General features: G+C 32.5%; 3 protein-coding genes across 5 annotated transcripts; 1 reads left to right on the top strand and 2 right to left on the bottom strand.

Annotated features, from left to right (window-relative positions):
- Window positions 1-931: 931 nt before the first annotated feature.
- On the bottom strand, window positions 932-4,534 carry LOC130968057 (MACPF domain-containing protein CAD1-like). Its single transcript, XM_057893139.1, has 6 exons — window positions 4,156-4,534; window positions 3,221-3,459; window positions 2,748-2,943; window positions 2,354-2,537; window positions 1,868-2,022; window positions 932-1,689 (listed from the first exon to the last, which is right to left on the bottom strand). Exons 1-6 carry the CDS (start codon window positions 4,423-4,425, stop codon window positions 1,072-1,074), a joined length of 1,662 nt encoding a protein of 553 aa, XP_057749122.1. The 5' UTR covers window positions 4,426-4,534; the 3' UTR covers window positions 932-1,071.
- Window positions 4,535-7,545: 3,011 nt separating this feature from the next.
- On the top strand, window positions 7,546-9,570 carry LOC130967330 (dynamin-related protein 4C-like). Its single transcript, XM_057892142.1, has one exon. It carries the CDS (start codon window positions 7,546-7,548, stop codon window positions 9,568-9,570), a length of 2,025 nt encoding a protein of 674 aa, XP_057748125.1.
- A 117-nt stretch (window positions 9,571-9,687) lies between these two features.
- On the bottom strand, window positions 9,688-16,902 carry LOC130966251 (probable LRR receptor-like serine/threonine-protein kinase RFK1). 3 transcript variants are annotated; one of them, XM_057891036.1, is made up of 24 exons: window positions 16,602-16,902; window positions 15,686-15,854; window positions 15,416-15,487; window positions 15,236-15,304; window positions 15,088-15,159; window positions 14,899-14,970; window positions 14,738-14,809; window positions 14,585-14,656; window positions 14,413-14,484; window positions 14,257-14,328; window positions 14,094-14,165; window positions 13,329-13,397; window positions 13,190-13,255; window positions 12,998-13,060; window positions 12,852-12,899; window positions 12,705-12,748; window positions 12,181-12,566; window positions 11,912-12,110; window positions 11,601-11,750; window positions 11,211-11,329; window positions 10,908-11,118; window positions 10,592-10,826; window positions 10,358-10,508; window positions 9,688-10,227 (listed from the first exon to the last, which is right to left on the bottom strand). In XM_057891036.1, exons 1-24 carry the CDS (start codon window positions 16,693-16,695, stop codon window positions 9,859-9,861), a joined length of 3,018 nt encoding a protein of 1,005 aa, XP_057747019.1. In that variant the 5' UTR covers window positions 16,696-16,902; the 3' UTR covers window positions 9,688-9,858. The 3 variants fall into 3 exon arrangements, with proteins under 3 accessions (XP_057747019.1, XP_057747021.1, XP_057747020.1); XM_057891038.1 differs by having other exon boundaries at window positions 15,732-15,854; window positions 16,602-16,675; XM_057891037.1 differs by lacking the exon at window positions 16,602-16,902 and having other exon boundaries at window positions 15,694-15,845.
- Between the last annotated feature and the right edge of the window lie 7,905 nt (window positions 16,903-24,807).

Here is a 24,807-nt window from a genome sequence, read left to right as displayed (position 1 = left end):
TTAGGTGATCAGCTCTTTTTCTTTATTTTTGTCTTACATTTAAATCTAACAGACTAACACTAATCACTGCTGCAGAGTATCGAAGTAATTGTTAAATTATATATAGCTGCAGAACTATCTAGCTTTTACAGTACATTGAAAATATCAATTTTATGACAGGGATGTGGTTTAACATGCACGTCATAATGCTAAGAAATATCCTTTTTTTTTTCAAAGTTAGGAGTGAAGTTCGAACCCGAAATCTGAGGAATTCCATAAAAATATTCGAATTTGAACTCTTGTTATGTTTGATTTTAGTGCATGCAAGTGAAGCAGACTATCCGTAAAGAAAAGAACTAAGAGATAGTCCAAAGATACCTTCTAGAGTATATGCGTATGTCTATTCTATTCCTTAGCGAATAACTTTATTCTCTTTGAAGGCGACTCCTAACACTCTTTTAACGATCCTTCGCAATCACTTAGGCTTAAAGTATTAATTAGCACTCAACATTGAAACATCACCACCTTTTGGTGATAATAACTTATAGTGTTCCATAATGAGTGTCACATCTAAGAGAAAATTTTGATGGTACATTTTACATAAAATCCAGAAACAATAATGCAAACAGATTTCACATCAGACTATACATAAATTTGGAGGATGAAGAAAAGTGTATGAGTTGCTATTGCTACCCCGCTTGCCACTTGTTGATTCTAGTTTAAGCTCTCAACTGGTACTGATGGCGTTTCCAATTAAATATATATTGGATTATTTGCCGGCTAATGATAGCTTTGCTGCCAATTATTATATTCAACTAGCTAGAGTGATATTCTTACATAAATAAATGCTCATTTTCAAACCATATATTGTATACCCCATGTCCTGATGATTGCGTTTAATTTATTTTATCTTGCATTGAACAAAATATCTTAGGATGAAAAAGGCATAATCTGTTAACAATATCATATTTTAATCAATCATTGAATGGCTTATAAAACTAAACTCACAAATAAACAATTCTACTAAGAATAAAAATGAAAAAGACCCTGTGCAGGGGAAAAAAATAATAATTAAAAGAGAAAGAATGTTAATCAGTAGTTAAGCAAAGAATACTTAATTCTGAGTACAATTTTTCCCTTGTCCACTCCAAGCTTAGCCCCTGTGACTAACCAATGACCAGGAATATCTTGAGGCCCTTTACACATTTCTGTCATGTCCACAATCTTTGCAAGTTTTGCAGTCTTGAGTGAATTCTCTTCCTTTCTATCATCAGAGTTTTTCTTCATCGTCGACGATGAAGAACCGTCCTGCTTATGATCCCAAACAGACCTCCTTATGGTGCATCCAGGTACCTTAGAGTAGAGGAGCTTGAGGTGCAACACATTCTTGGCACCGAAGTCCCAAACACAAAGCTGAGCCCCAGTCACAATGTGAACACCAGAGAGCTCCCCAATACTTGTTTCTGTGTACTCAACTGGTGCAGTGCTTACATGGGAGAACTTCTTCCATTTGATCTTTTCGAACCAACGGCTGTCTTGCTCCTCTGGACCTTGCCACTTGGGAGCACCTATGGCCATGTCTGCATCCCAGTGTGGTACAAGGATTCTTGGCAGGGAGACTAGATGCTGCAAATGAATTGCGAGTCGGTTCTGTTTGATGCCTTCTAGTCCAAGCCTTAGCCCAGTGACTGGTTTGCGTCCAACTGTTACCTGCAAACAACATGTCTAGGAGTGTAACTGCAACTTATTACCAACAACACTATAAATTGATCAACAACGTTAACTGAATCCATATATGGTTTCAGTTCAATTAAAGTTTAGCACTTTTTCTCTGAGTTTTGTATTCTGAATTTGTTAATTCCCTGGATCAAGGTTTGGTAAACAATACCTGATCTGTAGTAATATAAAGCTTTGGTCCCATCAAGCTGAACTGGAGGGATGGACAGACAGGCTCCTTCCTTTGTACATTGCCCTGCTCCGGTGCCCAAACTCGAGATATTTGGAAATCTAAGAATTGCTGAAGATCTTCCATAGGGGGTTTGTCTGGTGGATTAGAAGACAGAAGAACTATTAAAACTAGACAAAACTACTACTAAAACATTAAAAAAAAGGGAAAAGAGAAAAGGGTATTTGCTGCTTTATTAAGTATCAAACTTGTCAAGAAATCATAATGTTAGGTATGAAGAATTTCCTAAAAGCTTAAGTTATTAAACAAAACTCTTGAATAGTTTAATCTGTATCAATATTTTTAACTTGTATATTTGACAGTTTATGATGTTAACTATTTCAAGGACTAATTGAGTTGCATTATCTCTTAATACATATCCACAAGAATAATGTACAGCACAGTCGTAATAATTATATTAGAACTTACATTCTAGATATAGATCAATTGCACGGGTCAAATGATTTACACCAGCCACTCCTTCAAGAAGAGAAACAATGGGTGTGAATGTCATGTTAATGATATCTGGTGCTAATTTTACAGTCTCAGCCCATTTGGCATGATCTTGCTCAAGATCATTACCACCTCTTCTTCTAAAAATGACAGTAACATCCTACACCAAGAAAATGAAAGGTCGTATATTGACATAAGTTTAGTTAATCTATGGAATCATTGTCAGCATAATTTTCAATTAAATATATATAGCAACCAAAATGATGTAGCACATGATAGCCAGAACTTACACCTGCTTTTCAAAAAGCCTAGCCAAGTTGTATAAATGATCATGGATTAATAGTAGGAAAATGACATATCTTATACTAACCTTCTCCTTGTATTTTAAAGAGTTAGGGACAGGCAGGTTTTTCACACCAAGAAACCTATCATCTACAATGTCATTTACATACTTCTCAATGTCTTGGTCGCACAAACTAGATGTTTGATGCTGCTTGATATAGATGACATCTCTGCCACCAATTGTTGCAGATGTGACAATGTGTGTGCCGTAGTTCTCAATAAAACTGTGGTGGAGTAAGGGATGAAATGGCGAGTCAGAGTATGTATAGGATTAGATCCTTTTTCTACTCTAGAATTAAGTCAGATTACAAAAAATGCCTTATGCAGTCTATATTGTTAGTTTGTTACTGTACAACTTAGAAAGTATCTGTGATTATATGCTTACTACAAACATTTAGTGCTTAGTGGTTCAAGCATATCAAACCAAAACCATATTCTACAAAATGAAGTTGAGAACTAGAAAATCATTGTTTACAGGCAAACAATGACAACGTAATTTACCTTGCCAAGGATGCTGGATCCCAAGAGTGAGGAACAGAACACTTGATTTCTTCATTCAAGACCAAATTCAGGCTGGTTAGTCTAACTTCGAAAAGTGGAATGAAATGTCCAACAATGGCAAGGGATTTTGTAGCTGCTGCGTCAACTGTGTAGGAGCCATTAAAATTGAACATAGAATTGAAGCTTCCATTTGGAATTTCTCCAGTTAAGCCTGATTTCTCATTGAAATATTTTGCCATCTGCAAAAATCAATCATCAAATAAGGTTTCAAGTACTCTTTTGGTAAGGAAGAATACTAGGAGGACTATCAGAATTTATTGTTTTTGGCCATGAGTTAGCCATCAATGTTTAAAAGTATGGGATAAAGTATATTGTTGGATTACTAGATTAAAAAAACTATACTAAAGGAATTGAATTGATGGCTAAGTGATTGCCAAAATAATAAATTCTGATTGTCCCCTAATATTTTTCTTCTGATGAGTCCAATGCGACGAGAGGAATTACAATGCATGTTTCATGTAAGCAGAACCAAAAGAAAATAACTCATCAACAAGAACAAACTAAAAACAAGGACTAATGTTTATAATGAATGCAGGTACTAAAAGATGAACAGATTGTAGCAAAAATGGAAATATAGGTTTTGAAGTTCAACACATCAAGAGAGCTACAAGATTATTATTATTATCCATCAAAACACTATATTTCGATTGCAGCATAAGACCAAACATAATGCATGCACTTCATAAACTACCAGTGCAACATTTCATTTCAAAATAAACAATTCTTGCCACCTTGCCACCAAATACACCAAGATTATTTAACAAAAGAAAACAAAACTACATATGAAAAGTAACTGAAAAAAAAAATCTTATGCCCCAACTTCGTTTTTATTCATCAAAACCAGGACAGAGCTATTGTGAAAGCAAAACAATCACCTGATGGAAAGTGCAGACAGGGAGCTTCTTCACGTGACTGTTCTCTGCGGTGCAAGTGATGATACCAATGTCAGCATGCACATTTGGAACAACTAGGCCATCAGAGACAATAAGATCTTTCTTGGCATGTTCCTGATGAAGAAGCCTAGACCCTTTACAGTAGAGAAGGCGAAAATCATTAGAGACATCAAAGCCTCTACCAAGAGCATGGGTTGTGTTGGTGAGAGTTGCAGTGAGGGATTCAGAGCTCATTGTACTTGGATTCTCCATTGCTGATTCTCATAATAAGGATTAACCAATGGACTGCTCGGATCGGTTGTGAATTGCATCATTTTATGTGGAAAGTGAAGTTCTTTTTGTGATTCTTATGCGGGGAAATTGGTGGGGTTGGGATTGGGAACCTTGGACTTTGTGATTGGTGGCCTTTTGTTACATTCATTGTTTCAAAAACGTGCGTTTGACTTGAATGACGATAATGTCTGAAAAACGCGTGCTCCATGCAGATATGCAAAACTTTGTTGACAATCAAAGTTTGACAAGAATGAAAATTCATCAATTTTAATTTGAACTGTGACCAAGAGTGATGAACTGATGATGACACTATGTTTGAATCATGTATCAAATGTCATTCTCGGAGCACATGTCAATGCGATCATACAACGTACTTTTTAAGTTTTATTATTTTTATTAGTGTATATAAAATTTTTTTTGTTAAAAAAATTAAATGAAATATATATATATATATAAAATAATTATTATTATAAATATTTTACTACTTAAAAATATTAAAAATAATAATAATATTGTCTTAATATCAATTTAAATTAATTGAGTGATCATTTCACTCATCTACTTAAGCAAGTATTAGATATTGAACATTTTTTTCTGTTAGATATTTTGGTGGTTGATAATTATGACAAGCTAGAATTATCAATATTCCAATTTGAAGTAAAGGTTCTAGATTTTGTTTCTATGCCAAATTTGCTAACGTTATCCAGTGACTTTAAGGATCTATGAAGCCGTTACAGTATTTGTTGGTTTAAAGATGCATCAATCATGTGGTATTTTTTGAGTGGCTACCAACTATAAATTCAATTTAATTTTTGTTGTTAATGTGTATGTTGATTCAGAAATTGAAATGATGAGAATTGTTACTGATTATGAAAATTTTTGTTAATTTTCTGATACATTCATATACTGAACAAAATATTTTTACTATTGCAAATGAAGCAACAGTAACTCTTACTTTTACTTTTTTGTTAAATTAAATAAAATAAATTTAATTGTCTGTTAGTATGGTTTGGTGGTGTTTATATATTTTTTTTTGATGAGTTACTGAATTTAGTAGTATTTGTTATGTGTATATGTAATTATAGGTTGTTTTATTTAGTTGTTTTTTTTGTTATCTAAATATTGAATATCTTAATTTGAATTAAAACAATAATTTTATATTTTATAAGGATCATAAATTATAATATAATTTGCACTTCTTATTCTTGATGAGGACATCATCGATTATAAAAAATTATTTGGTCATTTGAATTATGGTCTTTCTAAATAATTAGTGTACGTTCGCTTATATTACTTTTCATCTCAATAAAGACAACAATGAAAGATAACTATTTATTTTAAAAAATTAATATCATGCCCAATAATTATCTATTCTAAAAAATTAAACATAATAAATTAATACCTTTCTATAAATAACATCGATTCATGTAAAAAAGAGTAACTGAACCACGACAATACGAATAACAATATACTACTTCACAAGTAAAATTGTGTATTTTTTATCTAATCAACAATTTTCTCCTATAAAATCAACAAAATAGGATTTATTTTTTTAATTTACACGTATATCAAAAATAGATAATTACTTTGCATTAAAAAAAACAATAACATTTAATTTAATACTATTATCTCATATATAAAATATCATTCATTTATTAAAAATTCATTTTATTTAACAAAAATAAAATACATAATTAATATAAAATTGTTACGTTACCCAATGCAGACAACTACTTCCATTCTCCACTATGCATCCATCCTGAATATTTTGCCTCTCCATATTATTCATTTTTCATGATAGAAATGGACTTAATCACAACAAAAAAAAAAAAAAAACTAGAACAAAAACCAAACACAAATTACATATTTTAAAAACTGAATTACATAACATTATTCTACAATCGGCCCAATATCAGGTTTGTAAAAAAATTTCAGCTGAATCCCACAACAACAAGATAGACGGCGACTTCAGCCGACGTTACATCCATCTTTGGAATACAACCACTTCATATGAGTGCCACAACAGATTACCATGCCAATCAATTTATCCCGCACCACATGGATCTTACGCGTTATATTCTACATTATTAACCAACACCTCCATCTGAACCATCAACATATTTTAATTTATATTTACACAGTTCACATATTTGTCATACTAAATTTCATCTCTGTACATTGCCATACGGAACACCTTCCAATCTTATAATTTATGGACCTACAGATAGATAAAACAGCATGAATGAATCTTATTCATTAAACAATAAAATTAAAAATCATAAAAATTATTTCGTTAAGTTAATTAATAATTTTTTTTATATCTGCTGTTACAAAATAAACTGAAATATTCTAAAACAAAACTTTTATTCTATATTTTTTACTATTGTTAATTTATTTTTTAAATGTATTTTATAGTGATATATATATATATATAACATGTCTTTTATGGTAAATATAAGGATTGTACGTAGCAATTTATGGCGTGTATAAGGATTTAGTTGACATTTAATAATCCTACTTGATGAACTATTGATATTGGCTCTATATCCAAGAGTTTCAGTTACACAACTACAGTGCTATAGTATGTATCAATTAATTTCTTTTTATATAACTAAATCGGGAAATAATAAAAAATATTAAGGACCAATATTTTTAATAAAAAAATAAAAAATTAAGCTAGTGTTAATTTAAATATAAAATAAATATAAGAAAAATATTAGTAAATACTAAATAAGAATTTCTTTATTTCATTTTATATGTTATAGTAACAATGAGCAATAACTTGGGAGCAAGAAGAATATATAAAAAAGCGTGTCAAAATAAATGAAAGTAGAAGTGCAATTCCCCTTGAAATTAATTTTGGTGAAGAGCCCAAGCAGTAGCAGCAGCATTTCAACTGTAATTCCAATTCCCCTTAAAAACTTTGCATGCTTCAATTCCCTTTTTCTTTGATAAACCAAACACCATTTATTGCATGCATCTTCCCTCACTCACTCTCCCTACGTATAAATACACACACTTGTTCATTATCCCCACTTATCTCATCTCATTTTACCATAACCATTTTGTTTACACTTGTGACTTGTGAGAGAAACTAATATGGTGGGAACAGCAAAGAAAACCAGGAGAACTACCAACAAAGATGACTCACTTGCAGTAGTACATGGAGAAAACCCACAAGTTTCAACTATTATTGCTCCTATTGTCTCATCCTACAATGAGAAGATTCGTCCTATTCTTGATGCTGTTGAGAATCTCAGGAGACTCAACATTGCCAAGGAAGGGATTCAGCTTCCAACCATTGTTGTTGTTGGTGATCAAAGTTCTGGCAAGTCTAGTGTGCTTGAATCTCTTGCTGGCATCAGCTTGCCACGTGGCCAAGGCATATGCACCAGGGTTCCTCTTGTTATGAGGCTTCAAAGTCATCCTCTTCCAATGCCTGAACTCATGCTTGAGTTCAATGGCAAGAGCATCTCAACAGATGAAGACAATGTGTCTGATGCTATCAACATTGCCACTGATGAACTTGCTGGAAATGCCAAAGGGATTTCAAACACCCCTTTGACATTGGTGGTGAAGAAAAATGGTGTTCCTGACTTGACAATGGTGGATCTTCCTGGTATTACTAGGGTTCCTGTTCATGGCCAGCCTGAAAATATCTATGATCAGATCAAGGATATTATCATGGAGTATATTAGGCCTGAAGAGAGCATTATTCTGAATGTTCTTTCTGCTACCGTTGATTTTACTACTTGTGAATCCATAAGAATGTCTCAGTCTGTGGATAAAACTGGTTTGAGAACCTTGGCTGTTGTAACAAAAGCTGATAAGTCTCCTGAAGGCTTGTTGGAGAAGGTAACTGCTGATGATGTTAACATTGGTCTTGGTTATGTCTGTGTCAGGAACAGGATTGGCGATGAATCTTATGAGGAGGCGAGGATTGAAGAAGAGAGGCTTTTTGAGTCTCATCCAATGCTTTCAAAGATTGACAAATCCATTGTTGGTGTTCCTGTTCTGGCACAGAGGCTAGTTCAAGTTCAAGGCATGATCATATCCAAAACTCTGCCAGAAATTGTGAAGAAAATCAATGAGAAGCTGACTTACAATTTATCTGAGTTGGATAAGTTGCCTGTGAATCTGACTTGTGTTGCTGATGCTATGACTGCATTTATGCATATCATTGGTTTATCCAAAGAGTCATTGAGGAAGATTCTTCTGAGAGGGGAGTTTGATGAGTACCCTGATGAAAAGAATATGCACTGCACTGCAAGATTAGTTGATTTGCTGGATTCATACTCTAATCATCTTCAGTGTTTCTCTGAAAAAGAGGCCACAAAAGATTTTCTCATGGACGAGATTAGGGAGCTGCAGGAAGCTAAATGGATTGGTTTGCCCAACTTCATGCCTAGAACTGCTTTTCTATCAATACATCAGAGGAAGGTTAAGGCAGTTGCTCACATGCCAATTGATTTTGTGCATAATGTGTGGGAGTATCTGGAAACAGTTGTAAGTTCTGTTTTGAACCGTCATTGTGAGAATTATTATCAGCTTCAGGTTTCTACACGGCGTGCCGGCCAGTCTCTTATCTCCAAGATGAAAGATAATTCCATTAAGCATGTCTTGGTTGTTGTTGAAATGGAGAAGCTGACTGATTATACATGTAACCCTGAGTTCATTGCAGAGTACAAAAAGTTGATTTTGCAGCAAGATTGTTTTGTCAAAGCTGTTTTGGATCGTCAGAATAATCAAACTTCAAAGGTGAAGCTTGAAGGTGTTGGTGAAATTGATGTTGCTCATCTGAAGCAGTATTCAAGTATGCTTACTCAAGCTTTTGACTTAAAAGTGAGGATGATTGCTTACTGGAGGATCGTACAGAAAAGGTTCATTGATAGCATTGCGATGCATTTGATGCTAAGTATCCACAATCTTGTCAACAAAGACCTGGAAAAAGAAATTGTTCATGACTTGATGTCACCAAAGGGTGGTGGAATTGAAAGGCTTCTGGAGGAGTCACCTTCCATTGCAGGGAAGCGTGACAAGCTAAATAGGAGCGTCAAGGTGCTCCGGGAATCCAAGGAAACTGTTGGAAATCTTATGGACAGGATTGGAACATATGGTGATTAGATATGTAGGCCTTTCTTAGAATGGAGCACTTAGTAATTTGAATGTGTCTTTTAATATTTGTGTCAATGAAAGTAGTTAGTAATTTATAATTAGTAATTTATAATTTTGAAAGTTGAATTAAGTTATATTATGTCTTCTTTAGACAAAAAATACACTAGAGTAATATTGAAGATTTAAAATGCAGTATTCATCCTACACACAAGTTTATACTAGAGTGAAAAATGGCTAAATCTAAGTCTGCTATATGCTAAAAAAGCCTAAACTATTTATCATTAAAATTGTGCTCCCCTATGATTTTGAGCATATCTCATGCATGTCATTGCCAGAGACTGAGGAAGAAGTAGGTACAAAATATCCTATTAAACTGCCTGTTTTGCTTGAAGTCAAACTTTGATTTTCGCCATGTTGATAGATGTCTCTTATGGCTCTAAGCCTTAAATCTTCACGAAAAAAATTTTCCGGTATAACATCTGGGATGCTCATTTTATCTTCAAACATGTTCACAACCTCTGACATTGTAGGCCTAAGAGACGGCGATACATTCGTACACAGCAGAGCTACTTTCACCATGTTTTCTGCTTCGGTTGGGTTCACCTCTAATCCCAGCCTTTCATCAACCAGTTCCATTATGTTTTCAGTGGATTGAAGATGAAATGCCTGCCATGTTAATAATTATTATCTTTGTTATACAAAAACTGATGTTTACATTGGATAGCTACCAAAAGAACAAGATGGTTTTGGTTTACAATGCCAAACATGGAAAAGAGATAGTAACATAGTAGAATACCTTATCTAAAAGACAAAAACAATCATCACTTGGCATGTAACTTTTATTGTTCTTTCCACTGACAATTTCCAAGACCACAATTCCATAACTGTATACATCAGCCTTGTAAGACAGGTGACCCCATAATGCATATTCCGGTGCCATGTATCCTCTGCAAAACAAAAAGAACAAATTCAGTTCATAATAATGAAAACATTACTCAGATTTTGTATTGCCAGGTAACAGATAACTCACACTGTTCCTGCCACTCTGGTGCTGATGTGAGTCTCTTCCTCTTCATCAAGCCTAGCCAACCCAAAATCGGATATTTTAGGGTTTAAGTTCCCATCCAGTAACACATTAGTAGATTTGATATCTCGATGAACAATCTTGAGTCTTGATTCTTCATGAAGAAATGCAAGACCTTTTGCTATGCCAATACAGATTCTATGCCTTGTTGACCAATCAAGTTTAAGCTGATTCTCTGAGCCTGCAGAATGAACAAAATGAAGTTGTAAAAAATTTCTACTTCTGCTGCTGAATTTGTTGATTGAACTGCTGATATACTTACTGAATAAAGCATGAGCCAGGCTATTATTTTCCATGTACTCATAAACCAGCATTAGTTGATTGTTTTCAATGCAAAATCCATAAAGTTTCACAAGATTAGGGTGTTGCAAACAAGATATCATGGCTATCTCATTTAAAAATTCACGATTCCCCTGCCGTGACTTCGAAGAAAGCTGTTTGACTGCTACCCAAGTACCATCGGATAACTGACCCTGAAATCCAAAAGTTATTCAGAACTTTACATGTTGAGTCCAAACAACAAAATTCTGTGTGCTTTGCAGGAAGTGTGTTCACTCTTTAATACCTTGTAGACAGGACCAAAACCACCTTCCCCAATCTTGTTAGCAGGAGAGAAATCATTTGTGGCAGCTCTAATTTGTTCTAATGTATATGTCCCTGTCTGATTATATTGTCCATCAACACCTGTCCAATAAGTCAACTAAAATATGAATGTGTGCCAGTGAAATATAATATTGTAGTTTGGGAAATCTTTTGCACTACCTGACCTACTTCACCATGCAATATATCTCATATGCTCTATCATATTTTCATTACCAAACCGGGATCCCTTAGCCCGGACGCTAAGGCTATGTACGTATCACTATGCGGTTAATTTTAGATGCTTAAACTCGGATATCACTGTAGAAAATTAAATGAACGAATTTTGGAATGATGTGAAAATGAAGGTATTCACCTTTTTCTGTCCTAATTATTCCTTTGAAGAAGAATATCCGCCAAAGGATCCCTACTATAATAAGGACTAGGCAAACAGCTGAAATTCCAAATCCAACTCCAACTATTATATAATTCACTGCTTTCTTTTGGACTGAACAAGGTTTAGAATCTGCAGGAGAAAAGAAGAAAACCATAAGCGAGTCGTCCTTGACATCAAACTTTCATGCACTAGCACTAAAAGGGAATACTGTCAAAAGTATTTAGATATGAAGCCTCCAGTTCAATGTGAAGATGTTTTGATCAGATGTTGCTTAGGCTGATATGACTCACTAGAAACAATAGAGAAAGCTGATATGAGTGGACCATAAGCTGCAGGATAAGGAATCCTTTCAGTTCCCTTGCCAGCATAGTAGAGTCGGATCTCTAGAATATTGTCTGTTACGCTGACGTTAGGAATTGTTGCTATATATGGTTTTTGAGCACCATGTGCTTTCTCTTCAATGTTAAAATCCTTCAAAACTAGTCCTTCCTGAAACAGACCAATCTTTTTAAGTCCTGATTTGGACAACAAAACATATTAACTTCATTTTGACTGATACCTGGATATAGATATCGAAAAAGCGTTTCCCAAGACTGTTACATGTCCTATCATTAGTAAACTGTATTTCTGCAAAGTGGAGCTTTACTGTATAGTTCCCATTTTCCAGGCAATAATGGAAATAGGTGAGCGAAATAGGGGACACTCGTGCCGTTGCATATAATTCAGACAAATTTGAAGGTGACAATGCCTTGGTGTAACGTGTATTTTGGATGTCATCATCATCCATGAAATCACCAGTGCTGCTAAAGCCCCAAAGCTTTTCATGGTCATTATAATATTCAGCAGTACCACCCGGCACACTATCCCCTATATAAAGGATATTTTCACCATTTTCTTTCATCATTACATCCTTTCCACCACTATTAACATGCAAACAGCTTGAGTCTGAAACAGTATTAAATTGAAAGTTACATATATATAGAAATGAAAAATCATAGAATAACTAAGAGCATCCATGATAATGCATCTTCTGAGATGATCAATCATGTTAACATTCCAAAGTATTAAAGAGCCCATACTTACATCTAGGACACTTAAAGGTCTTTGAACATGGGAGAACAGCCTGTCTGTCAAAAATCAAGAGCAAAAATGATATCACCAGAACTCCATTTTGCAACATAGTTGAACAGTAAATTATTGAAAGATGAAAGAATTGAAAAAGGGCCTTACAATTTTGTGGTCCCCAAAGAACTCCGGAACAAGTTTAAGTTTAAATTCCTGACAAACTCAAACAAGGTGAAACCATCATCAGTTTACTAATAGCATCAAATTTGAAGATACTTTACTAATACTTCAAAAGATTTTGCATTTCTAACAAGTTATCTTGACAAGCAGGTTGCCCAGGTCCTTGCCACGTAAGGTTGTTATAAGAAAGATCACTGCATATGAAAAATGAGAAAGAGATGTCATCAGTAATGAAATGAACAATTTCATCATATCAACATGCATACAATTCATATTCAACTAGCGAAGAATTCATCAAATAAAATGACTGTTAAGAGACATACACATTGCCTCCCGCCGCCAAGATTGAGTCAGGTACATTACCAGTTAGTTTGTTGCCAGTTAGGAAGCTGGGGGGAAAAAGTGTTACTATTTACATTTGAACACTGCAGTAGATTCTAAAATTTATATAAGCATACTCACATAAAAGTCATTGGTGCTGCAGGTTTAATAGTTTGAATTTCGCCAACCAACTGATTAAAACTCACATCCCTACAAAATTTGAAATAAATTTCCAAACTAAGAAGCTTGTGTGCTTACTATTCTGAATTTGTTCTTGTGAATCACCAAGTTATATGAAGCAACGTTATGTAATTTGCTCTTGGAAGCAAATACTAGTTAATGAATATGCTGTTTAAAACAGTATCCAAGAAACAGTAGATGCAGCCTAAAATGATAAAAGTAGGAAAGCAGGGAAACCATTTACACTTAATTATATATGTTAATATAAGCTGCAGTGGCATATACATATGTATCTTTCATGGACATTTATCAATGAACATGTTTTGATGTTACCCCCCAATTTATTCTAGCATACTAGAATTTTCACTTCAGAATCATCACAGAACTCTGTAAAACTAACACAGCTTTGCATATTACCTTAATAACTTTTAGATTCCTCTAAATACTAGTCCCATTTCTTGTGGGCAAAAAGATCCATCTCCTTACAGCATTTTATCAGGTATGAAAAAATGAATAGGATGCAGGAGCATAATATTTTTATATACCAATTTATGTATGTCTGTGTATGCATCTATATATACATGGGAAAGTATGTCCTATTGATGTATCAAGGGGCAGAGAGTTATGATACTTGAATTTGATCTCAGTAACAAAAGAACTAAGGGGAAAAAACAAAGAAAAACCTTAGGCATAAAAAAATAAGGGGAAATCAAATGTCTTACTTACAGCATTTTCAAATTCTCCAGTTTCCAGATGTCACTAGGAATCTCTCCAGTAATATTGCAGTTTCTCAAAACCCTAAATTAAAAAGACTGGATTACTTTAAATCAAACAATGGTAGATAATGTGGTATCTACTTTAAACCCATAGAAGATAGAACTCAACATACAATCTTCTCATTTTTTTCATGCTGCTTAAAACTGGAAAAGCCTGACTTGGACCATCTATGTCACTAATCCTCCTGTATAGTATTCACCACAATGAGCTAAATATGATGAACTGGAGGGAAAACATTACAGAAACTAACAGTATAAATTTTACTTACAAAATAGTTAAATTACTCAAAAGAGATATATTTGATGGGATTGGTCCCTCCAGTCCACTTGCATGCATATCTCTTCAAATATGTACATATTTATAGCATCTTGTGAAGACTTGTCACATAGATAGAATATTTTGTAAAAAGAAAAAAATAAAAGAGCTAAATGCAATCTCACAGTCTTTGAAGTAGCTTCCAGTTCTGAATGAAGCTGGGTATTTTTCCACTGAAACTATTATCACTTATCCTACTGCAATGCATGATGAGAAGATATTTATCAATAAAGGTGACAGTATTTATTTTATAAAGAAAAATATCAATAGAAACTTACAACTCTGTCAAATTATGTAATAGAGCAAATGTCTCTGGTAGGGTCCCAGACAAATTATTGGATGCTAGAACCCTGCATGAAGGAGTATGACATAAAATAACATTGTTCTTTGCAATAAAATACAAGGGTCTTAGAAAATAAATAGAAATTCATTGTCTTACAATCTTTGCAGGTTAATCAGATTTCCAAGTTGAGAGGGTACATGACCAGAGAATTGGTTTGCTTCAAGGTCCCTATGAGGTGAAAGAATGATAAATGCACTATACCCTTAATATTGCTCAAAGAAATAACACTATTGGATTTCAATCAAAGTAAACCTCCACAAGATAAATGTATGAGAATAATCTTACAGGTTCGTTAGAGTTTCAATATTTCCCAACTCCTTAGGAATCTCCCCCGATAAACGATTAGCCATTAGGGCACTGCATAATTTGTTGCATTCATTAAAAAAAAGTACAAGTTGTTGGATGCAAGCTTAATTAGTTGATAAGAACTTACATTGTAGTCAGTTTCATTGAAGCCCATTCCTTTGGGATGGTACCATTTAGGTAGTTGAGAGAAAGATCACTATAATGAGAGAATTTTTTTTCATTTAAATTAACAAGACAAGAAGTTAAAGTAACTATATTTTAACATAGAATAACTAATGGAGCATTTTAAGGTGTACATAGTTCATACATTTCTCTGAGGTAAGGAAGCTTAACCATCTGAGGTGGAAGAGTGCCAGGAAGATTGTACCATTTGAACTCACTAAAAAAAGGGGGAAAAAGTATTAAAATGAATATACATGTTAGACTCATTCTGATTGTGTTCCAACAAAGTTGACAATGAATTGGATTCCTCATATCCATGACCAAAGGGAAATTAAAAATTTGAACACATAAACAGGTAGCTATATCAGAATATAAATGACTCTGTAGCAATCAGATATGAAAAAGAGATTTTTACATCCTTACTACATGAGAGAAGTTGTCCTTTTCAGGATGGTACTCACAACCAATGCTGCTTTTAGCTTCACTGGGTGGCTCTAATGTCACCTTTTTAATTTGACAAGTATCACCATCAAATTCCCAGTGGGTGACACCCATCATGGTAGTGATTTCTCCAAGAGCATCAACTGGAAAACATTTCAGGATGATATAAGAAAAAGAAACAAAATAACAAACAATGCTTGAAGTCCACAAGGCTGGATTAAGGTATCTCCTTAATTATGATGATCCAACATTATAACTAACTAACTAACATGCTGCAAAGCTGTTAGAAAATGCAGTTGATAAAAGATTTATAGCTAAATTTACATATATCCAGGTAAACTTTTCTACACAATTCTTACAAACAAGACGCCATTTAGAATAATTTAAAAATTAATGTATACTATATTCTCGAGGAGAAAGTCTAGGGATAAGCACTTTTATTAAAATTTGGCCAGCACTTAACCAGCAAAAGAAAAGTGAATAATCCCACACCATTAGATGTAATCTCACACCATTAAAAACACTAATGATGGCTAATTGATAGTTACAAATCACAAAACCTGCTGGCCCTAACACGCCTCATTTTCGAGTCCTATTGCCATGAAGAGAATAGGCTACAACTTTCATATCTCATATCCTCTTTCCAGTTTGATCTCAACCAAAAAAGCTAACCTAATAAAAATAAGAATTGTCCATCATTTATAAATGCTATTGAAACCATATATTTGAGTAATGTGAAACTTATAACAACATTCATAAGTCACTGTCAAAAAATTTCACTATCTATCTAAGATGTGTGTTAGTGGCTTACTGCCAAGTGCCAACACAGAAACAGTAAAGCAAAAAACAGATGATCCCAGTTAGATAAAATAAATGTTCTTAGTTCTTACCTTCTTCCTGTGGTAATTTGGATTCTGCAAACCTCATCCATCTGAAACAACTCAAAGCAATGATTGATAAAGCAAAGAAGATTCTGAATTCCATGCTCTCAGATGCAAAAAGTGTTGGCTTTTATATTCAAAGTTGGTTCCTTTTTTATATGAGCTATCTAAGAACTGTGCAGTGAGGACTTAATCAGAAAGAAGCAACAAAAAGGCACATGCATTGTATTATTATATTGCATCATACATTTGAATACAATGCTACGAACTAACAAACAAGCAACCTTCTTTTCCAACAAAAGCATTACCGGCCATAAATGGTGTAAGAGGAATTGGATATTTATCTCTTTGTATATCATGGTGCCACAAACTGTAGTGAATGCAGAATTGTGGGACCTCTATTCCATTATTGCAATTACAACGTCCTATTCTACCATGTAATGATGATAACCAACACTATCTTGCATTGGATGGTATACTTTAATTAATTAAATAACTTTGCTATGGAAAATATTAATTTTGATTCACATACAAAATACAAAATATGATACATACGAGGGGTGTTTGCATCGGTTTAAAAATAAAATAAAATAAAATAATTTGATGTAAAGTATATAAATTGGCATATTCGAATTATTTTTTTAAAAAATTAAGGTTTATTATTAAAAATTAAAGTGAATTTAAGTTAATAAATAAATAAATTTTACATTCACAAAATATTTATTAATAATAATAGTGATATTCATAATATACAAATAAGATAAAAATGTGTGATAAATTAAATATATTATAAGTAAAATTTTAAAATTTATAATAAAAATATATCATATTATGATTAGATTGAACTGATTTTAAAAAATAGATTTGACATTCGATTTCTGTGGTTTATAAATAACGAAATCAAATTAAATTTAAATTAATACAATTTTGATTTTTTTATTTGAATTGAATTAGATAAACACTTATATTTACACCAATCTAGATTTGAACTTCTATTGTATAGTTCCATCAAATTTATATTTTTCTGCTTTTATTTTCTCTATCCACTTTCCATTAGTTCTTTCTATTTTTGAATTTTCTATTCTTGTCTGCTTGGGGAGTATATGTATATGAGCTGAACTGAGATAGGGCTAATTATTTAGATTATTCTATTTATACATTTGATGCAATTCATCATTTTATCCAAAAAGAGAAAGTAACAATATTCTAAGAAAATAAATCCTCTTAATTTGTTTATTTCATGTCATTCGCTTATAAGATATTCCCACCAAACAATCTTGTTAGAGGTACAATACAAATATACAATAATGGCTCCAAATGCTTAGGTGCCATAAAAAATAGCATTTTGATGAAAATGAGATTCATTAATTAAGCAATAATGTTTTATTCTGAGTGTGACTCTGTTGAGTCACTATCTATTTGTGTGTGTTGGTACTTGGTACGCAACCCATTTGTCATTTGTCACTATCACTTGTGACTTGTCCCTTTTCACTTTTTTTTTTTTTAGCTCTCTTGGATTGGACCCTTCATATATCATCATATCATATGCCCAATTACCCATATTATACTTGTGAAGTTGTGAGTTTATAGCTCACGTGAAATTTTTCCTAATTTAAGATTTTTTTTAAAAGAAAATTGTCCATTCAAGAGTTAATCTCTAGCACTCACCTTCTTCTTTGTTTTTTTTAAATTGGCTCAAGAAAATGGTATTTTTTTTTATAATTTTACTTTTTAAATATTTTTACTCTTAAACATTAAAGAATTTCGATACATTAAAGACAAAAGGTACAATTTATACTTTATTTATATGTATCATTTTTTTCTTTTTCGCAAGTTTATGTACTAATCATTTTACAAACATTTCATGATGAGTAAAAATCTTTAAAAATAAAATTATAAAAAATAAATTTATTTAGAATAAAAGTAACGTGATTAAGTTTAATTTACTTAGATGTGGTTAAAAAATAATTGAATAACTATGTACCGTAAAAAATTGATATATTGAAGGATAAAATTAAAATTTATTTTTATGTATTATTTTTGTCTCCAATATTTTCATCCTATTTAAGTCATAAACGTTTCAAAATTGTCTCAATTTTGTCCCGCAGTCAATTCTGTTAAAAGATCCCTAACGGCAGGACAACATTGAGCCAATTTTAAAACGTTAGGGACTTAAATAGGACGATTTAAACGTTAGGGACAATTTTGGGACTTATCCCAAATGTTGGAGACAAAAACGATACTTTACTCTTTTTATTTTCTCTCCTTCATTTGACATTCTCCCTTCTTCTTTCAATCTTTCTCTTTTCAAGATCCTATTCTCTTTAGTAGTAAAATAGATCTATGCTCACTCTCACTCTCATCCAACTCATTTTCTTCTTTCCAATTTCAAATCTTTTCCTATAGTTATGAACCATCAAACAGTCTCCAAAATTATGATGGAAATCTATGGAGGCGCAGAGAAATGTCGGGGAAGAAACGATCGAACGACGTGATGAGATTCAGCAATAGATTCTTCGGGAGGGAGCAGGAGTGCGCTCACCATCTGGGTGGACAAGATGAGCGGCGCGATGAAGTTCGAACGTAGTCTCCATAATCGGAATCAGATCATGCCCTCTGCCGATACCCACCTTTCGAATCACTTTCGCCACCTCTGCTATCCCTCAATCCCTCTTTCTATTTTTTTCATATCTGTGGTTAACTTCTTTTATTGTTTTATTTTATATTTTTCTTTTTTATTTAAAAGTCTCTAATTTGTTCTTCTGCTTTGCTTGATTTGTACGGATACACTGGCGATAATGTTTGTTGAGTTTGAAGAACTACAATGTTAAGATGATGACTAAACATTAGTGAATTTTTATCAAATTATTTGTGTGATTTATTTCGTTTAGTGTGCGAAAAATTAATTATATCACACCAACCCAAGAAACATAAAATACGTGCTCACACGCACAAACAATTATGGCCCAAGAGTTATTTGTTCCATCATAAAAGCTTCTCATGAGATACAAAAACAAGTCTCTAGCAAATAAAAGAAAGAAAACATTGGCTCAAATAAAGGCATGAGTCCAAACTGGTGATCCATATCCAAATCCATTCTTCCAACTTAGTTTCTAACTAAGTATTTCAAATTCCATTTCATTAGAACACACCACACCACACCACCGAACCAAATCCTCTCTTCTCTCTCTTGTATTTTCTTTCACATCATATCACTCTGAAACAAGAAGAAAGAATGAAAAAATTCTGAAGTTAGGGCAAAGTGAAATTCAAAAAATAAGTTTTCGATTTCAAGCAAGAAGAAAATGTCAAAGGATCTATAGCAAAAAGACAAGATCACATCCAATGGCAAATCACAAAAAGGAGTTTTCATATTTATGCTTCATTGAAGTTTGGTAAAAAAAATCTTCTCCTTAGAAGTGAAAAGTTGAAAATGTTGAAGATGATAAAGCTCTGCTGTGAATCAACACTCAAAAATCAAATTTAGAGCCAAAGTAAGAAGACACGGTCCAGATTTAAGAGGCAAGATGAAAAAGGTTGAAAGAGAGATATTGAAGGTATGGTTGCATGTTTGATTCGGTCACTGCTTCTATGAACACTGCTGCTACATCTGATTTTGGAGAAGAAGTCAAACAAGGTGCGGAAGCAAGTTTCAATCCTAGGAAACTCCATTCCTCTATTAAAGAGATGAACGGCCAAGGATTGAGGTAAGAAGAGAAAGCACAAAGTTTAGGTTCTCATAGCTCATTGAGCTATCAATTCTTTTCCTTCATGGTTCTCATTGAATAATTCTTTTTCTCAATTTACTCTTTCTGTGTTTCAATAGTAAAAAGCAAATTGGTGAGGTTTGTAAATAAAAGCCATTGAGTGAAAAAAGGCAGAGAGTCAAATTTGGAAAAAAAAAGTCATAGTTATTTCAGAAATTCTTTGTAAGTATTTATGTTTTGTTGTCATGATTCTGAGGAAATTTTCTTGCAAGTTGGGTTAGCACTTTGCAGTTGAAAAAGTTAGGATGAGTTCCTAGTCAAGTCTAGTTTGGGTTAAAAACTAGACTTGTCCCAGATAGGATTGGTTAGAATCCTAGAAAAAATTGGTGATTGTAACCTGTTGAAAGATAGTGAAATTCCATCACTATTGTGATGGAGACTTGATGTAGGCTACATTGTACTGAGTAGCTGAACCAGGATACATTTGTGTGTTATTATCCTTTCTCTTTTGTTTTTGGTTCTGAATTAAAGGAGATAAAACAGAAGTATCTTCTGATTCCACTATCCTACAACTCTTTTTTATTACTCTCCTTGCACATTACTCAGTTTTGGCTCCTACCACATCAAGAGACAAACCTACAGTCTTTCTAGTTTTCATCTCATTGAATCTTAACTAAATTCAAGGTTGAAAGCAAGATAAAAAAAAGGAAAACAAGATTCAACTCTCTTCTTTTAGCCACTGATAACCATCAATGTTGATTGTGAAGATGAAGATAAACTATTGCTACGATGGTAAACCCTATCACTATTCAATATGTTCATTTCATTTTCATCATTTTGTGTCAGTCCTGCTCTGAACATAATGTTGATTGTGAATGAACACTACTAGAATAAGGCCAATTAGCTACTACAAAAATAGTCGAAAAATCATCACTAATCTGATGCAAAATATAATTTGTGACGGATTAGCTACCATCTAGCAATAAATACTTTTCTCGCTAATTACAAGTCGCAGATTAGTGAGGCAAACACAACAGTCGCTAATTCATTAGAAAGATTTTTAGCGACCGAATGGATAGTCACAAATCTATCGCCAAATTATAAGCTAATTCAATAGAATAAATAGACTAATTATAAGGTAGTCGCTAATTAGAAACAAACTCTACTGTAGCTGACTCATCGCTAAATCCAAGCTAATTTCATAGACAAAATGAAATACTTAGTTGACGCTAATTAGCGAGAAATTTTTCCGAACCTAATTCGTCGTAAGTTATTTGCTAATATAATCGCAAATCTATCACATTTTGTAGCAAATCTATAGCTAATAATCCTTGAAAATTCTTAATCAAATTTATAAAAAAATTTTTGCTATACCAAAACTATTCTAAATAAAAAAGCAAAGTTAAGAAGTAGTCGCTAATTTGTTAGAAAATAATATGTAGTCAATTAGTTGTAATATTATTGCCACTACAAGAAAATCAACTTTTTTTCACGTTTTTTTGTACTGTAGTTCTGGTGTGCAAAAAACTGTCAATACGAAGATAGTTCAAAATGTATCTATATTAACAAAAAAAGTGTGTTATTATAATAGGATTTTGTCTTAATATGCAGTCTTATTGCATAATTATATATAACAATAAGAATGTTGAATGTTAACTTTCTTTTTAAACAAAGTTTTTTGTTTATTTTTTTATTATTGATTTTATATGTATTCTATTATTTTTTTCTGAGATTTTATGCACATTATGATCTCTTGTTGAACATTCAATTTTTAATTTGATTTCCAAGGATTATAGAAAAAATAATACAAATAAAAGGATTGTGAAAAACACATCAACAAAAAAAAAACAAAGGATATATTGATTTTTTCTGATTTAATACCATAATATTTTGTTATATGTGTTCTTGATTTTATCATTGTCTTTATAAAGTCATTAGTAGATAAGTATGTTACAAGCAAAGTGTATTGAATAAAGGAACTACTTTGTATTTTGGATGTTCTGCATAACATCATTTTACAATTTTCATTGTTGTCGTTTTAGTTTGTTGATTTTTTTTTTGTAAATTATCATTGAAATCATACTAAAAAAATAATTGTTAAACAGATATGTTGTTCTACATCACTACAAAATCTTAACTAAATATGACATTAAAACTGATCGATTTGTAAGTTTTTATAACTGTAATTTTATAATTATTTGTTACTTTATTTTTTAGACTAATTATCATTTTTTTTACATAGTATATCTTGTATCACTTTGCTAAGTTACTACTTTATACCGGAGGATCAAAACACTGAAAGTCGATTATTCAACCTTTAAAGAATACTAAAAGCTTCGGAACAAATGTGTTGAAAAGTAAAAACAGAGAACAAGAGTACAAAATTTGTTCTAAGTGAAAAGATTTTGTGAAAATGTGTTGAGTTAAGAAATTAACTAACAAAATTTGATGATGACAAACATATTGTTATTGGGTTAAACACCCAATAGGGTTCTGATTGTTTTAATTTAAGTAATGCAGGCCCAAATGATTAGAGCAACCCAATTCAAATGGAACAAAAAAACAGAAGCTGCTGAAGTATACAAAGTGTATAAACCAAGCCCAAAAAAAAAATAACAAAGAAATCACATGGGCTGAGAGGTAAGTGAAGCAAATCCAGCCCAACATGCATCATTCAAGTGGAAGCCCTCCAAAGTCATCATTCACGAGCTTACTTCGGTCAGAAATATGAAGAAAGAAAGAGAAAGATCAATCACAAAAGTAAATGTCTAATCACCCAAATTAAAATTGGCCAAGCTTAGTCAAAAGTTAAAGGTAATTTATTTTCATTTGCATGCAATTTATTTTCTTCACTCCTTCTCCAACTTTCTGCGACACCATTTTGGGATAAATGTAGAAAGAAATCTCTGATTTATGCTGCTATAAATCAATGGTTCACAAAATTACTTGAAGTCAAAGCACATTCTTAATGGTGTGAATTTGGGGCTTACCACTGAACAACAATCATTGCTGCTCAGTTGACCTCGGTGAAATAAGAACATCATAATTGAAATCCCTAAATTTAAGGGTTGATTGAAGAAAGTGAAGGGATGAATTATCAAAACTCAAAGTCCAAGAAGTTGACTTGGGGAGGAACCCTATCTGTGATCCAGCACAAAGTACAAAAAAAAAATTTTCTGGTTGAAAGGTAAGGAGAGAGAACTAGATTTTGAGTTCGTTCTGAAGAGTTTCTCTCTAAAGAGTTCATCAACTTTTGACAGTGTTTTCTAAGTTAAAGAAGCATTCCGCCAAGATGAAGAACTCAATCAGAGTCAGATGAATCCGGTTCAACTTATAGCAACAAAGGTTGTTGATGCATTAATCTCCTTCATATTTTACAGTTTGTATTTCATTTTAAATGTATATCTTTCTGTAATTTTTTGAGAGAAAAGCCTAGAGTGATTTCAAATTTCTTTAGGTTGTTTCATATGTCTTGTGTCTTGTACCTGTGAGGCACCCCTTACTAAGTTGGGTTATCACTTAGTGTGGAAGAATTAGGTATTAGCATAACCAAGTAAAGTTAGATGCGAACTTGAGAGAGAAAGGATTGAGAGAATCCTAAGAATTGGTGTATATAATACTTTAACTATAGTGAAAATTTCACCATTGTATGTTGTGGTGGAGATTGGATATAGGTTGCATTGCACAAAACAACTGAATCAAGATACATGCATGTGTCAACCTTCTTCTCTTTTTCGAAGTTCTGTTTTATGATATTTATGAAACAAAACCGAATTGTCTCATAAAGTTTTCGTTGCACAGTTCAAACAGATTCTATGTGAAAGTTTATAATGAAAGACTTTATTCATTAAAGTAAAAGAAGGTTATAGATTCAACCTCCCTTCTCTAAGCCTTCTATAACCTTCAAAATGCATAAACTTAAAACCACAGATTTCTGTATTTTTAAGATAGTTTTCAAAAAAGATAATTTAATTCGAGCTTATGAAACTTTGTGATATTACTTTTGGGATTGATATTACATTTTAGAACATAAACTTTTTTATACTCTAAAATTTAAAATATGTATAGTATATGACGTAAAAAATGTGAAGTCTTTAGTTATTTTTCTCTTCGTTTATATTAATAATCAAATTAATATGGTGTTTTTTTAAGTTATAATATTAATTAATATGTTGAATGATTATTATATATACTCTATGATTCTACTTTAATACAGTGATAATTTTTTTATTATTTAAATATTAATATATATATATTTTTATAGATGTTTTGGTTATATTCTGATTTTTTTTTTGAAAATTTTGAGAAAAAACTTTGATCCCATGTAACTGTACGATCTTCATATCAGTTATTCATACATACATTGTACCATTAGAGAATGTTATTTCACACATTACCTTTGTGGGTGATAGAAATTAATTTAGTTATGGATCAAATAATGGTGATAATCATCGATATAGGTGCATGGTGTGTTGTCCACAAATATGGACCTGCGTTACTCAGTCATC

This window comes from Arachis stenosperma, chromosome 3 (assembly GCF_014773155.1).
Source record: "Arachis stenosperma cultivar V10309 chromosome 3, arast.V10309.gnm1.PFL2, whole genome shotgun sequence".
Lineage (NCBI taxonomy): Eukaryota > Viridiplantae > Streptophyta > Magnoliopsida > Fabales > Fabaceae > Arachis > Arachis stenosperma.
This window is presented reverse-complemented; position numbering and strand designations above follow the sequence as displayed.

What these genes read in the sequence shown, in the direction of transcription:
- LOC130967330 (XM_057892142.1), top strand. Translation starts at nt 7,546, where the DNA reads ATGGTGGGAACAGCAAAGAAAACCAGGAGAACTACCAACAAAGATGAC.
- LOC130968057 (XM_057893139.1), bottom strand. Translation starts at nt 4,425, where the DNA reads ATGGAGAATCCAAGTACAATGAGCTCTGAATCCCTCACTGCAACTCTC. An exon ending in CTGTCTGCACTTTCCATCAG is followed by an intron (nt 3,460 to 4,155) that starts GTGATTGTTTTG and finishes TGATTTTTGCAG; the next exon opens with ATGGCAAAATATTTCAATGA. An exon ending in AATTGATCTATATCTAGAAT is followed by an intron (nt 2,023 to 2,353) that starts GTAAGTTCTAAT and finishes CTAATCCACCAG; the next exon opens with ACAAACCCCCTATGGAAGAT.
- LOC130966251 (XM_057891036.1), bottom strand. Translation starts at nt 16,695, where the DNA reads ATGGAATTCAGAATCTTCTTTGCTTTATCAATCATTGCTTTGAGTTGT. An exon ending in TGGAAGCTACTTCAAAGACT is followed by an intron (nt 14,485 to 14,584) that starts GTGAGATTGCAT and finishes ACATATTTGAAG; the next exon opens with AGATATGCATGCAAGTGGAC. An exon ending in GTTTTTGTCTTTTAGATAAG is followed by an intron (nt 10,228 to 10,357) that starts GTATTCTACTAT and finishes TTAACATGGCAG; the next exon opens with GCATTTCATCTTCAATCCAC.